General features: G+C 41.1%; 1 protein-coding gene across 1 annotated transcript in view; it reads left to right on the plus strand.

The window, feature by feature from the left end:
• Window positions 1-13889, plus strand: part of LOC141106377 (membrane-spanning 4-domains subfamily A member 4A-like) — a 58973-nt gene extending 45084 nt beyond the window's left edge. The window contains exon 7 of the mRNA XM_073597108.1: window positions 12687-13889. Coding sequence (XP_073453209.1) covers window positions 12687-12836 — 150 coding nt within the window. The 3' untranslated portion in view covers window positions 12837-13889. The remainder of the gene's footprint in view (window positions 1-12686) is intronic.
• Window positions 13890-14788: the final 899 nt, after the last annotated feature.

The raw sequence follows: 14788 nt of genomic DNA on the forward strand, positions 1-14788 counted from the left end.
TGAACAATTTTATAATAAACACAAAAGCAATAATAGAAAAAATGAATGAACAAAGAAAGAGTCCACTGAGTGAGAAAAAAGTGTTTGATGAAAATGGAAATGTCCAAAACATATGTATCTTGAAGCCCCAAATGGTAATTATCAAGCCACTGCTAAATGTGCATGAAAAAGGGAGGGATGGAGCACCGCCACCAATAACACTGAGGCTTACCGGAAAAAGTGGATTCAGTAGGACATACGCCCTATGAATCAAACAGACTTGTCGGTGATTCTTCACCAAAGATAATAAGGCCCAGATGGATATAGGCGTTGGTAGAATTGGGTAAAAAAATCTTCTCACAAGGACCACCAGTCGACAAGAATGGAGGCTCCAAGATATATAAAACATCCCATAGATTCAAACGTATAAGGCCAAAAAGGTATAAAAAACGCACATAGCGTGAATCCGCATAACACAAAATTAATTGAAAATTGAAAGATTTACACTCACATTTAGAAGAGGTAAAACAAGTGCTTGTTAATCGATAAAATGACACAATGGGAACAGCAGGCTTGACCCGGCATGTTTAATCCACGAAGATATCTTCGTGAATAAAACGTGTCAGATCAAGCCTGCTGTCCTGATTGCGTCATCTATGCACTTTAGACTACCCATTTAAATTTTAAATTGTCACTAGCGCTGCACCATCACTTTCCCATTTTACTTTCTGCAATTGTCATTTGTGGTGCTGGCAGCTCCCCCCCCCCCCCCTTTTTTTGGACAGCACGGTATTTAGCACTTTTTTTTATGCTGAGCCGCGAAAGCTGCTGGTGCCATCGGAAGACCGATAAATGGAGCCCCAGGAGCGAGGAGGAAGCCGGCTGATTTCCTTCCTGGTCAGGTGAAACGCATTGTCAGAAGCGGCCAGGAGCAGGGTGACGTGGACTGTGTTCGGGACCAGAATGCAACGCGTTTCAGGGCATGCGAGGTGCCACAGTGGGGAGTAATCGCTCCCTTCTCAAGCATAACAACACTCAAGATGATGCTATATATATAAATATACAGGATTTATATAGCGCCAACAGTTTACGCAGCACTTTACAATATAAAAGGAGACAATACAGTTACAATACAATAAAATACAAGAGGATTAAGAGAGCCCTGCTCAGAAGAGCTTACAATCTACTAGGGTGGGGCAGGTGGTACAAAAGGTTGTAACTGTGGGGAATGAGCTGATGGAAGTCGTAGGAGATTCGTTGTAGACATGATAGGCTTCCCTGAAGAGATGAGTTTTCAGGGATCGCCTGAAGGTAGCAAGAGTATGGGATAGCCGGACCAGTGGAGGTAGCGAGTTCCAGAGGATGGGAGAGGCTCTGGAGAAATCCTGGAGACGAGCATGGGAGGAGGAGACAAGAGAGCTTGATATAGATATATATCTATATATATATCTATATATATAGATATATATATATAGATATATATATATATATATCTATATATAAAAAATTTGTCAGGGATCAGGGGGTGACAAGCCAGCTCAGACAGTTCAGTCAACTTAAAAGGCTTTATTCAGCAAAAAACTCTTCTTAGCAGTATAAGACAGTCCTTTTAAATAATGCTCAGCCTCCCAGCCACAGCATATAACATAGCAAAGTCCCAGTTCAGGCAAGCTCACCCAGCAGGATCAAGTCATAGGTAACAGGGGTGCTTCCAGCTTCAAACTCCTCTCAGCTTTGATAGCTCAACAGCCATCTCTCTCCAAACACACTTCTCTCTGACATTTTCAACTCAGCTGGCAATAAGCAGGTCTGAAGGGGAAGTACCTGCCCTCTTCAATTAACCACATATATATATATATATATATATATATATATATATATATATATATATATATATATACATATACATACACACTAGCTGGCTGGAAGTTCCCTGCCGGCTAGATAAATAGTATATCTATGACAGCTAAAAATACACTGGATAAATACTGTGACAGACCTAGCCGGGAAAGAGACTTTTGGAGGGGACTGTATGCTAGCCTCTTGCCGATCGATCGGGGGCGCTTGCATTTGGGGGAATGGTGCTCTTTGTGAGCTGTATGTCTGGGGACCCTGGATTTGCCATATTGGAATAGTGGCTGATTCATAATGCTGGGACAGATACTGTTAGGAGATGCTGATGTAAATTCCAACACCTGTCTGTCTATTGTCTGCTAAAATGTGTATTGTAAATAAGTTTACTATGGGATCTAAGAGTCATTAGATCCCCATTGTTATTTGTCTTAATTAACTCTGCTATTGTGTGAAGAAGAGTCTATGTTGATTGTGATAATGTTGATTGGATTTTCTGAACTACAAGACGGCCAGTCTGGCCTAACGGTCATGTCTGAGTCATCTAGGCTGTCTAAAGGGATTAGTTAATTAACTCATGTTAATTAGGTTAATTAGGTTACAGCTGTATTGTTAGAGTAATATGAGCAGGAGGTCTGCACCTCCACTTTGAGTGTATAAAAGCCTGTATTTTGCAATAAAGGATATTCCTGGTTGAACTTACATACAGCCTGCCTGGTGTTTGTTCTGAGCTATCACAACTGGGTTAGAACGGCACAAAGCTGTAGTTCTAATCCCGGAGCATCGGATGACCGAACCATCAGACGTTGCAATCTGATTCACTAGCAGCAGAGGAGTGTCGGGAGAGTGGAACCGAGCGAGAAAGGGGCTCTTTACAAATATTAAAACATGTATATACATATGTAAAAAATGGTATTACTAATATCAATTAATATATAAATGGCCCATCTCCTTGGAGAAAGGAGAAATTAAATGGCAAAGTAAACGGGGGGGGGGGGGGGGTAGGGGACAACAATACTCAGAAAAGTTAAGGATCGTGATGAGACCTTTAGAGCAGGGGGTCTCAAACTGGTGGCCCTCCAGCTGTTGTAAAACTACAAGTCCCATCATGCCTCTGCCTGTGGGAGTCATGCTTGTAACTGTCAGCCTTGCAATGCCTCATGGGACTTGTAGTTTCACAACAGCTGGAGGGCCGCCAGTTTGAGACCCCTGCTAGAGCCTAATGTAGGATGACCATGATGACCCTAACCTGAGACATGCAGTTTCATTTTATCACATTATTTATGGCTTAATTAGATATAATATAATGGCTTAATATAATATAATGGACCCCAAACCACACCAGACTGGGTAGGATTACATATAAATCGTGATAAGATATGGTGAATCAAAAGGGGTTTTTATGGTTATTAAACAAAGTTAGGCTTCATATACACTGCTGCGGGTAAATGGACACTTAGGAGCAGTTGGGCTTTTTTTTTAAGCTGCCCCTGAACTCTCCTCTATCAGTACATGTACACAGGGTTGTTTATAGTCATTCCTAGGCAGTTGAGTTTAGCAGCATTTTTTGTAAAGCAAAAAAATGCGTTCAGGACGGATGTTCAGAAGCATTTAAAAAGCAAAATGCTTGTAACAGCTTGTAAACGTGTGTAAACAGGCATTTTTCATTGTTGACAATTTGCAAAAAAATAAAATAAACGTCCGTTACTATCTGTCAGGTTAAATTGTTCAGGAGAGGTTTTAAAATGTCCTGTGTACATTAAGCCTTATAGTATAAAAAGGAATTATATTTATTATTTATATGAAAAACGATTTGAACCCTATACACAAAGAACCACATATTAAGTGCCTCCATAATACGTGATCACATGGTAGTAGGTTGGTGTAAGTGCACCCAATTAAGGCTTCATGCACACGAGACGCCGGGCAAACTCTGCTGAACACATGTTTTTAAAAGCTGAAACCGGCGTTTAGAAACACCCGTTTTGCTGCGTTTGCATGCCGCGTTTAGCCGCGTTTTACCGCGTTTGCGTCTAGTTGGTGTGCAAACACAGTAGAACTAACACCACAACATATCCAAAGCTGGGGTTTCTAGCACCAAGTGGCCCTGAGATACGGGGCCCCAAAATCGGTTTGCAAAATGTCAAGCACTTCTGCAGCAGAGAATGACATTTTCCGACCTGACTTTGGGGCCCCATAATTCGGGGCCAAATTTGGATATGTTGTAGTGTTAGTTCCACTGTGTTAGCACACCAAATTTGGGGTTCCTAGTACCAAGTGGCCCTGAGATATGGGGCCCCAAAGTTAGGTCGGAAAATGTTAAGCACTTTTCTGCAGCAGAGAATGACTCAGTGGCCTCGAGATATGGGGCCCCAAAGTCGGGTCACAAAATGTCATTCTCTGCTGCAGTTTACCATCATATTTCTGTGTTTTCTGGTCCAAAAAATAGGGTTCCTTTAAAAGCACTTATAAAGGCAAACGCGGCTAAATGTAGTACGCGTTTAGCCGCGTTTAGCCACGTTTGGCGTCTGAAACGTGGAAAACTTTTGCGTCTGAACCCATTTTTTTGCTTCTGGAAAAACAAGGTTAAACGCAACTGCCTAAAAATGCCAAAAAATTAGACTGTGTACATGGACACATAGGATAACATTGAATGAGTTCAGGGGCAGTTGAAAAAAGTGTCCAACTGCCCCTGAACGCGTGTTTAACAGCGTCTCGTGTGCATGAGGCCCAAGGGGGAGGAAGCCAAAAAGGACATGGGGGGGTTATTTACTAAAGGCAAATCCACTGTACACTACAAGTGCACTTGGAAGTGCATCTCGCTGTAGATCTGAGGGGGACATGTAAGGAAAAAAAAAAAAAACAGCATTTTAGCTTGCACATGATTGAATGATAGAAATCAGTAGAGCTTCCCCTCATTTCCGATCTTCCCCTCAGATCTACAGCGACTGCACTTGAAGTGCACTTGTAGTGCACATTGGATTTTCCTTTAGGAATAGTGCTTACATCCAGTTCTTCATTTTGTCCACCAGGTGGGAGGGTGTCAAGGATTAAAAATCCAGTAGGTCTCCCATTGGCAGAGTTCATGGAACCGCTCTGCTTCAGGGAGATCCCTGGACGTAGCTTCAATAATCCACACTCGCACTTATGAAATTCAAAAAATTACGCCATATATATGTGATAAAATGACACTGCATGTCTCAGGTTAGGGTCATCATGGTCATCCTTATGTAGCGCTACCCCATAGTCCTCCTGACTGGCTCTGCATCCATTCCAGACTGCTCCATCCCAGTCCTCTCAGGCATGCCTCCTAGACCATCTGACTGTGTGTCATTTACCAGCCCTCTTGGTTAATCCTTGTCCTTCTGGAGACTTGCCTGGCAGTGTTCTCCCGCTGTCCTTGCTCCCATGCCTCCTGGCCAGGACACCTCTGTGTGTCTTGAAGAAGGTCCTGTCCGCACCCTAGCTCAGGCCCAAGGTCACCACCCCCCAGACTGGGAAGTTCCCACAAAGGCCACCAACAGCCTAACACTCCATCTCCAGCTTCCACCCCAAACATTCTCCTCCCCAGCTGGGCTGACCCAGAGTATTTGAGGGGAGCCTGCCAACCCAGGCTGGGGATTGGTCAGGGCCTTCAGAATACTCCAGACTGCTCCACCCTACTTCCTCTTCCATTCTTGTGAACTCTCAGTGATGCTGCCTGTAAGTCATCCAGCTCTCCCTTGATCTCTGCCCAACCCAGGAAAAACACAGACAGGCTAGGCTCCAAATTGACCTACACCAAACAAAAAAAAATCTATCAACACATCTAACACACTAGAGCGTAGTACACTTACTTTAGGCTCTAAGGTCTCATCCCAATGCTTAACTTTACTTTGCCATTTAATTTCTCCCTTCTGAAAGGAGATAGCCCATGCCTATGCTCTGGTATTCCCTTTATTATTGTCCCACTATGGGTCTATCCATTCATTAATTATGTGAAGTGTGTGTGTGTGTGTGTGTGTGTGTGTGTGTGTGTGTGTGTGTGTGTATGTATATATATATGTATATATATATATATATATACACAAAATAGTGCAAGCGCTAAAAAACAAGTGTATAACACAAAATTAACCTTGTAATATTGCAACCATTATAAATTATTATAGCGCAAAGAATAATTTATAAATCCGTCACATGAGTCCATGTAATATCCTTATAATCTATCTCTTTGGGTGAAAAGTCCACTTGTATGTTAGTGACAAAACAATGAAGCGATCTCTTCATACACATCCACCTCCGTGCCACTCCTATGGATCCTGTGCTTCCTCCACTAGATGTGCCCTCACCTTGTATCCTATAAAATTGTGCCCTGTTTATAAATATTCCCCTGGATCTCTCATCTTAATGTTTCTCCTTCTTTATGGATGCTGCTTGCAAGCTCCAGTCAGAGTGGTGACATGTAAAGCAATCAAAGCCATGCCATAGTGCTTTATCATTTTAAAAAAGTTTATTTTGACCATACAACATATATGCACTCACATATAAAACACTTCAACCAGGCATGTGTGTAAAAATAACTTGTGCAGGGATGAGTGTTTCACCTGTCTGCCGGTTCTGCAGCTCCGACTGTCAGTGTGACCTCCTGCGGTATCACACAGTCTTTTCCTTCCTCGTTCCATGTTCGTAAGCCTCTCAGGTCCCTCCTCCAAGTTTTGTTTCTCCTTGTGACTTCCTCAGGGAGATAAAATTGGCTAACGAATTCCCCTTACTTTTAAAGCGGTTACCGCTGCCATTTTCTTGTAGCCCTTATTGGTATATATTGTGGCCATTTTGCTTTAGTCCCTTATATAAAACAAACGGTCAACATTTTGTTGTAGTTAATCCTAACCTGATCTGATTTAGGGGAAATACAATACATATTACTGTTAAATGTTATTAGTGACCCTCAAAAACAACCTGACTGTAACTTCAGAATAGGACCCTTAAACTAAACTGATATATATAATATTTTATGTAAGGTATATTTAATCTTTACTGTAAATATCCATTTTATACTGACTGTAATGAATCTATTAATATATAAATATATCAATATTTAATAAGCATACTAAGTATAATTATTTTTATAAGAAATATAAAAAAAACAAATTAAAATATATTAAAAATATATAAGAATATATAAAAATATATTCATTTTTAATCTGGATTTATTTGGCCTTATATAGTATATTTTTATATATTCTTATACATTATATTTTTAATATATTTTAATATGTCTTATAAAAATATAATATTTAGTATGCAAATGCTTATTAAATATCAATATATTTATAAATAGATTAATTACAGCCAGTATTGTATGTGCCTATTAAACATGGGTCGAGGCTCAAAAAGCAACGTACGAATCTGGAAATAAATTTGGTAAAATACTCGCCAGATCCCATAGAGAACAGAAATTGGCAACACATACTACATACCGCACATCGTATCACCAGTCACACAAAAGCTCACTCTACCCAAACATATCGCGCACAAGTTTTAAGGATTCTACAAATCCCTATATAATTTGCATAATAGAACCTCCTCCCATGCCTCAATTACATAATGCTGTGAGTGAAGTGCTGGACGACCCGATCACAATGGCTGAGATTCAGAGGGCTGTGGGTGCTACTAAACCAGGGAAAGCACTAGGTCTGGATGGTCTCACCATTCAATATTACAAGACTCAATTGCCATCTCTTGGTCAATTTATGATCAAACTGTTCAACGCTTTCATGTCAGGTACATCTTTCACTAAGGAAAACCTTCAGGCTCACATAGCAGTGATCCCTAAAGAGGGTAAGGACCTCACATCTTGCGGGAGCTATAGGCCAATTTCCTTACTCAATGTTGATCTCAAAATATTCACAAAGATATTGGCAACCAAAGTTCAGCAGCATCTACCACACTTGATTCACCTGGACCAAGTAAGCTTCGTACCATCCCACGAAGCCAGAGACAATAAGATTAAAGTCCTAAATCTATTGCAAATAGCCAACACAACCCACACTCAGTGTGTATTTCTGGGAACAGACGCTGAGAAGGCATTTGACAGGGTGAACTGGCAATTTATGCTCTTGGTCTTGCGATTTGTGGGGTTCGGACACACCATGCTGAACTGGATATCCACGATTTATTCTAAACCTTCAGCTAGGGTCAGAGCTAATGGTGTTTGCCGGAACCCTTCATGATCACAAATGGGACACGACAGGGTTGCCCCGTCACCTCTCCTCTTTGCCCTGTCACTGGAACTTTTTCTATGCACTATAGGCCTGAACCTAGACCTTACGGAAATAGAGGTTGGAGATACCCAGCAGAAAGTATCGGCATACACAGATGACATGCTGTTTTCTCTTACCAAACCTTCTACGCGAATTTGAGATATATGGGGCCCTATCAAATCCGAAGATTAATTTCACCAAGTCCAAAGCGATGGGGGTGGATTTTCCTTAGCCCCTCCTTTTCTGACTCCAAGCGAGTTTTAAATTAAAATGGACAAATCTGCGCTGAAATATTTGGGAAAATGTATCCCCCCCAAATTGTCACAAATATTTTGTCACAAATGTTAGACCTGAATTTCCTTAAACTCTTGAAAAATGGCCGAATTCTGCTAAACATATGGCACGCTGGACTCCATTCGTGGTTTGGCAGATGTAACATCCTAAGATGAGTATTCTTCCCAAATTCCTTTACCTCTTGCAAGCTTTACTGATTTATATCCCTTCTAACTATTTTAAACAAACACATTATTGTCTGACTTCATATGGGCACACAAATGACCACGCCTAAACAGACGACAGCTTTCTTTACCCAAACAGTATGGAGGGTACCAGACATAAGTACATATTATCAGGCAATACATTTGGGTAAACTTATTGACTGGAATCGACACCAGGTTACCAAGTCATGGCCCCAACTGGAACAGTCCCAGAGTGACATATCTCTCTGTAGGGCACCCTGGTGTTACCAATCACTGTCAAAAAATATAAAATGTCATCCCCTGATTGGCCAGACTGCACGATTTTGCTCTTCCCTTTTCACCCGAGCCTTTCTTACATCTGTACACTCACCACTCTTTCCGATATTAGGGAACCCACTCTTTGCACCGGGATATCAGGACGCACCCTTTCACACTTTGATGAACTCTGGTTGCTTCCAAGCCTCTCACTTCCTAATTGATAGACAATGGCCATCGATCTCTGCTCTCTACGAACCTTACCGGTTCCTTTCGGCTGGACTTTTGGCGAGCTCTCTAACTCAGCCACTTTCTTAAATCCTTGCTACCCCTGGGGAATTTCTGTCAAACTCTTACCACTCTGGAGGAATATTGCTCGGAGGAGGGCACTATGCCGCATGTACTATCCACCACTTACCAACTGTTGATTGTACCCCCAGAGAACCATCAACCACAATGTCTTAGTAAGTGGGAACAAGTCCTAAATTCTAATTTTCAACTTATATCGCAGACGACATATCCTCCAATTCACATATAGATCATCCATCTACACAAGAATACAGGAGACTAATTTTTACATTTTAACCAGATGGTACAATACACTTGCAAAGTTACACAGTGTTTTTCCCTCGACCTCAGATCATTGATGGAGATGTCAGGAGGACCAGGGAACACTTTTTCAACATCTTTTGGGCTTGTCCCAAGCTCGAGCAGTTCTGGAAGGAAAACTACTTCCTTGCCCAAAAATTTACAGAATGTCCAATCCCTGATGACCCTGCTTTCTTTTTACTTCACGCCTGCAATATCACAGGATAATTCTACAAAAAAATTGATCATTCGCCATCTTCTTGACGCTGCCAAAGCATGCATTCCTCCCCAATGGAAATCTCAGCAGCCTCTGACCATTGATCTATGGCTCAAAAAAGTGGAGGAAATAAATAAAATGGAGGATCTTATCCTCTCGGCGCGCCACCAACATGAATGCTACTCCAAAACGTGGACATAATGGAGTACATTCCTCTTCTCTGATGAGGGACAAACCCTCTTTGAAAGCGACACCATAGACTAAATTGGTTCTGACACATCTATGGATAACATCAGTAATCTGGTGGTACTGACTACGTCGGCGTATTACACGCACAGGCATATAACACGCACATTCATTTTAAGAGGGAAGTTTCAGGAAAAAAACTTAAATTTTAAATAAGGAATGCCCATCTGCAGCCTCACAAGTGCCATCAATGCAGCCTCATCAGTCCACATCAATGCAGCCTCACCATTGCCATCAATGTAGCCTCACCATTGCCATCAATGCAGCAGCCTTGCCATTGCCATCAATGCAGCAGCCTCACCATTGCCATCAATGCAGCAGCCTCACCATTGCAGCCTGATCGATGCCCATCTGCAGCCTAGAGGGGACAGGGAGGGGGGCGGGACGATTGCCGACAGATTATATACAGTCAGAATCTCCCATGATAGACAGAACAGTGGTCCAATGGCGTCCCAGGAGACGGGACTTCCTATTACAGAGGCTGCCAAGTAAACAGGAGATTCTCACTGTATTTAATCTGAGGGCGCTCGTCCCGACCCCCTCCCTGTCCCCTCTGAGGCAGCTAAAATTTAAGTATTGGCGTATAACACGCATGCACTATTTGCACCCAATTTTCATGGTGAAAAAGTGAGTGTTATACGCCAATAAATACAGTATATGTTAACATTGTGCTTTGTGAGATCACATTTCTCCATCTCCCCTCCACTCCCTCCTGTTCTCATTATCCTTGCCCCTACCCTTCCACACTCTTCTCCCCCCCCCCCTTCTTCCTCTTCCCTTTCCATGTTCTTTCTATCCTTCTAGGTTGCTCTTCTTTTTCAACTCCTCTTTCCCTTTTCTTTCTTGCAGTATTTTATACGGTTCTACAATTTCTTCTCTGATACTAGTAAATTGGAAAAGGATATGGGCAAGTTCCATGGAATCGTCCTGTTTACCAATTTATTCCCCGGCAGTATCCTATCTCACTCTTGTGAAGTTATGATGTCACACTTTTTGTCATCTTGCCAGGGATATGTGAAGCAATAGGGGTATTAGATGTGCATAATGTCTTTTGATCTGTGTTGTTTTTTCATATATGACATGTTTTTTATTTGCTGTTCTATACACCATTATGCTTCTTCAATGTTTTTTTGATGCCATGGTTCGTGTCTTTTGACCAACTAAATAAAAGATTTGGGAAAAAAATGGATATAGATGGTAAAGATTGAATATACCTTACATAAAATATTGCATATATCACTTTAATTTAAGGGTCCTATTCTGAAGTTACAGTCAGGTTGTTATTTAGCGCTGCACTATTTTGTGTATGTTTTGTACTTTTCTGAGTAGTGTTACCCCCCTATTACTTTGCCATTTGATTTCTCCCTTCTCCAAGGAGATGGCCTATTTATATATTAATTGATATTAGTAATACAATTTAAATTTTTTACATATATATATATACATGTTTTAGTATTTATTCAGTGTATTTTTAGCTGTCATAGATACAGTATATTAATTATCTATCCAGCAGGGAACTTCCAGCCAGGTATTGTGTATTTATTCGTATATAAATACATATATTGAATCATCTTGAGTGTTATTATGCTTGAGAAGAGAGCGTGCACGCCCCACTGTGGCACCCCACATGCTTCAAAATGCATTGCATTCTAGTCCCGAACACAGTCCGTGTCACCCTGCTCCTGGCCACCTCCGACGCTGTGTTCCATGCTGAACTCCACCTGACTGGAAAGGATATTCAGCTGGCTTCCTCCTCGCTCTTGTGGCATCAATTATATGTCTTATGGTGGCACCAGAATCTCCCGCACCTGTTGTTCTGGACCTACACTACTCGATGTGCCTGTTTTAACTGTTTAATTGTGAGTAGCCCTTTATTGGGGACATTAAAGCGTTTAATCCTGCTGCACTTAGAGGCGCTTCTCTTCTTTTGTTTCGGTCCCACCCAACAGATATATCGTCATGAATACCCCCAGTAAGCTTATGACCCTCAGATATTCATCCCTTAATCAGTGTTAGTGCTAACAGGCCCTTCTGTTGACCACTTTAATTTAAAGCTTTTGATCTGCTTTCCCAGGAGGTGCATTGTAACTTATATGAAAGCTGCACATATATCATTTTTAGCAGTTCCAACACTGTAGAAATCTGTTGAAAGTATTTGCCATACAAATGAGACACCTGCACATTGTGGCAGAATTATGTCTCCAATGTTACAATTCCCCTCACTGTTTCATCTACTATTGCTGCCATTTTATCTGCAGTTTTGTCTGCATCCAATTTCTTCTTTACTTTAACCATTGGATGGCTTCTGATGATGTAAAACTTAAGCATGCGCTCTGGAGGTACATTATCTTGGCACCAGCCTCCATTCTTGACATTTCTAAGATCAAGAGTGCGCATTGTGCTTGTGCTGTAATATTTTTGCAGAAAACCAAGCAAGGTCTCTTCTACCAAAAAAAAAAAAATATTTACCTCTTTATTTTCTTTGGTTCCTAAAAGGCTTTTTAATATATAGTGAACTAAAATATTTTAAAGCGTATCTCTTATTACTATTTTGGAATGAATATATCGAAACAAGCTAAGCTGAGATTTAAAATCCAGTCTTGTAAAAGTGCTGTATAAGTATATTTACTGGGTAAAGCTGGCACAAAAAAAAAAAAAAAAGCCTGGAAGCAAAAGTGATTTTGTACCTTATTGACCAACTACATTTAATCTTTCAATCTTTCGCTCAAAGCACTGATAAATATTTACATGCTGGACCTACTCTGCAATACAACTCTCTGTGCTTGGTAAATCTATGCATCTAATATATTATTTTTATTTTTATTACAGGTATTTGTGTTACAGAACAGTGCTCCAGTTTTCCAGCCATCCGCAGTTCCTGGATCCTATCCTTTCTACCCTCCTCAACAACCACCAGCCTACATACCACAAAGTGGGATGGGTGGTGGACCAACAGTATACCAGAATCCCTCATCCTAAAGAGACATGACTTTCTTTTATTCCTTCCCCCTCATATTTTTGTTTTTCAATTTATTTAGATATTGCCCATTTGTAAAGATTGTAAAGGAAACAGATCACACTAAGAAAATACTTGGGAAACCAGAATAATTCAAATTATGATAATATAATTCAGAGATACAGTAAAACCTTGGATTGTGGGCATACTTTTTTCCAGAAATGTGCTTGTAATCCAAAGCACTCATATATATACTGTATATCAATGCAAATTTCCCCATAAGAAATAATGGAAACTCAGATGATTCGTTCCACAACCATTTATTCATAAGTCCTTCAGTTTATAGTCCATATAAAAAAATCATAGCAATGTGACCAGGTTGTGTAACCATAAAATATCCATCCACAAATGGCTGCCTCTACAAGGGAATGAGAAGCAAAATGCAGCAGGAGCTACAGTGTATAAAAAAGAGGCGCCTCTAAGTGTAGCAATTTGGTTACTTTTAATGAAGGTACAACATTTAGCAACTCACATGGTTGATGATTAAAACAGGCACATATAAATATGCATGCATCCGGGGTAAAGCTGTCCACATAGACCGTCCTCCGCACTGCCGGATCTCATCTCTGTCATTCTGTAACCTTGAAGACTACCTTGCAGTAGAGCGATCCGAAAGTGAGGCTTGAAGCTCAGCGTGGAAGGGATGATGTTGATGGCAGTGCAGAGAACAGCCTATGTGGACAGCTTTACCCGGATGCTTACTTAGATGTCCCTGTTTTAATCAACCATGTGAGTTGCTAAATGTTGTACCTTCATTAAATGTAACTGTATTGTTACACTTAGAGGCTCCTCTATTCTCTTTTATACTTAGACGCTACTCGTATTGAGAGACCTCACTCATTTTGCGAGACCTCACTCATTTATCAAGTTAAAATTTATTTAAAAAAATCTTTTTCTAATGACAGTTGTAGAAAATATAGAGAAATCTCTTATAGCCAGAGAAGAATTATTTTTGCCTATGCTTCATTTATTTTTGAAAATGTACATTTAATAAAAGCAATTACTTTTTATTTTAATTTATTATGTCTTCTCTTCGTAGTGTCATAGGCTGGGGGAGGGAGGAGTTACTGCTCTGTAGGATCCATACCCCTTCCACAGACATCCCTCACTCTGCAGTGTCTACTGTACATCCCCTCCACAGACATTCCTCACTCTGCAGTGTCCACATCCCCTCCACAGACTCTCCTCACTGTACAAGGTCCTCATCCCCTCCACAGACATTCCTCACTCTGCAGTGTCCACATCCCTTCCACAGACTCTCCTCACTGTACAAGGTCCTCATCCCCTGCACAGACATTCCTCACTCTGCAGTGTCTACATCCCCTCCACCGACATTCCTCATTCTACAGTGTCCACATCCCCTCCGCAGACTCTCCTCACTGTACAAGGTCCACATCCCCTCCACAGATATTCCTCACTCTGCAGTGTCCACATCCCCTCCACAGAGATTTTTCACTCTGCAGTGTCCACATCCCCTCCACAGACATTCCTCACTCTACAATGTCCACATCTCCTCCACAGACATTCCTTACTCTGCAGTGTCCACATCCCCTTCACAGACATTCCTTACTCTGCAGGGAGTTAGTTTATTGAAATACTTCACAGATGATAAATCAAATGCATTAGGGGGAACTGCCTCCCCTTCATCAGGACTATGATGGTGGATGAGGTCAGAAACTACCCACTGGACATGACTGTTCTTTATTTTATGACACTACTGAAAGGATGATACTTGCAGTAGATTTATGGTTCCAGGTCTGTTTCCGACCTCATCCACTGTCACAGCCCTGAAAAAGGGGGTAACAGTTCTCCCAAAATATGTTGACTTTACGTATTCCCTTTGAACTAACTACTGTACTTCAATAAACTTTTAAATATAACTGCAAGTGTGATCAACCTGTATACTGAGCTTGCC

The sequence above is a fragment of the Aquarana catesbeiana genome, linkage group LG08, assembly GCF_042186555.1.
Source record: "Aquarana catesbeiana isolate 2022-GZ linkage group LG08, ASM4218655v1, whole genome shotgun sequence".
In the NCBI taxonomy this organism is placed as follows: domain Eukaryota; kingdom Metazoa; phylum Chordata; class Amphibia; order Anura; family Ranidae; genus Aquarana; species Aquarana catesbeiana.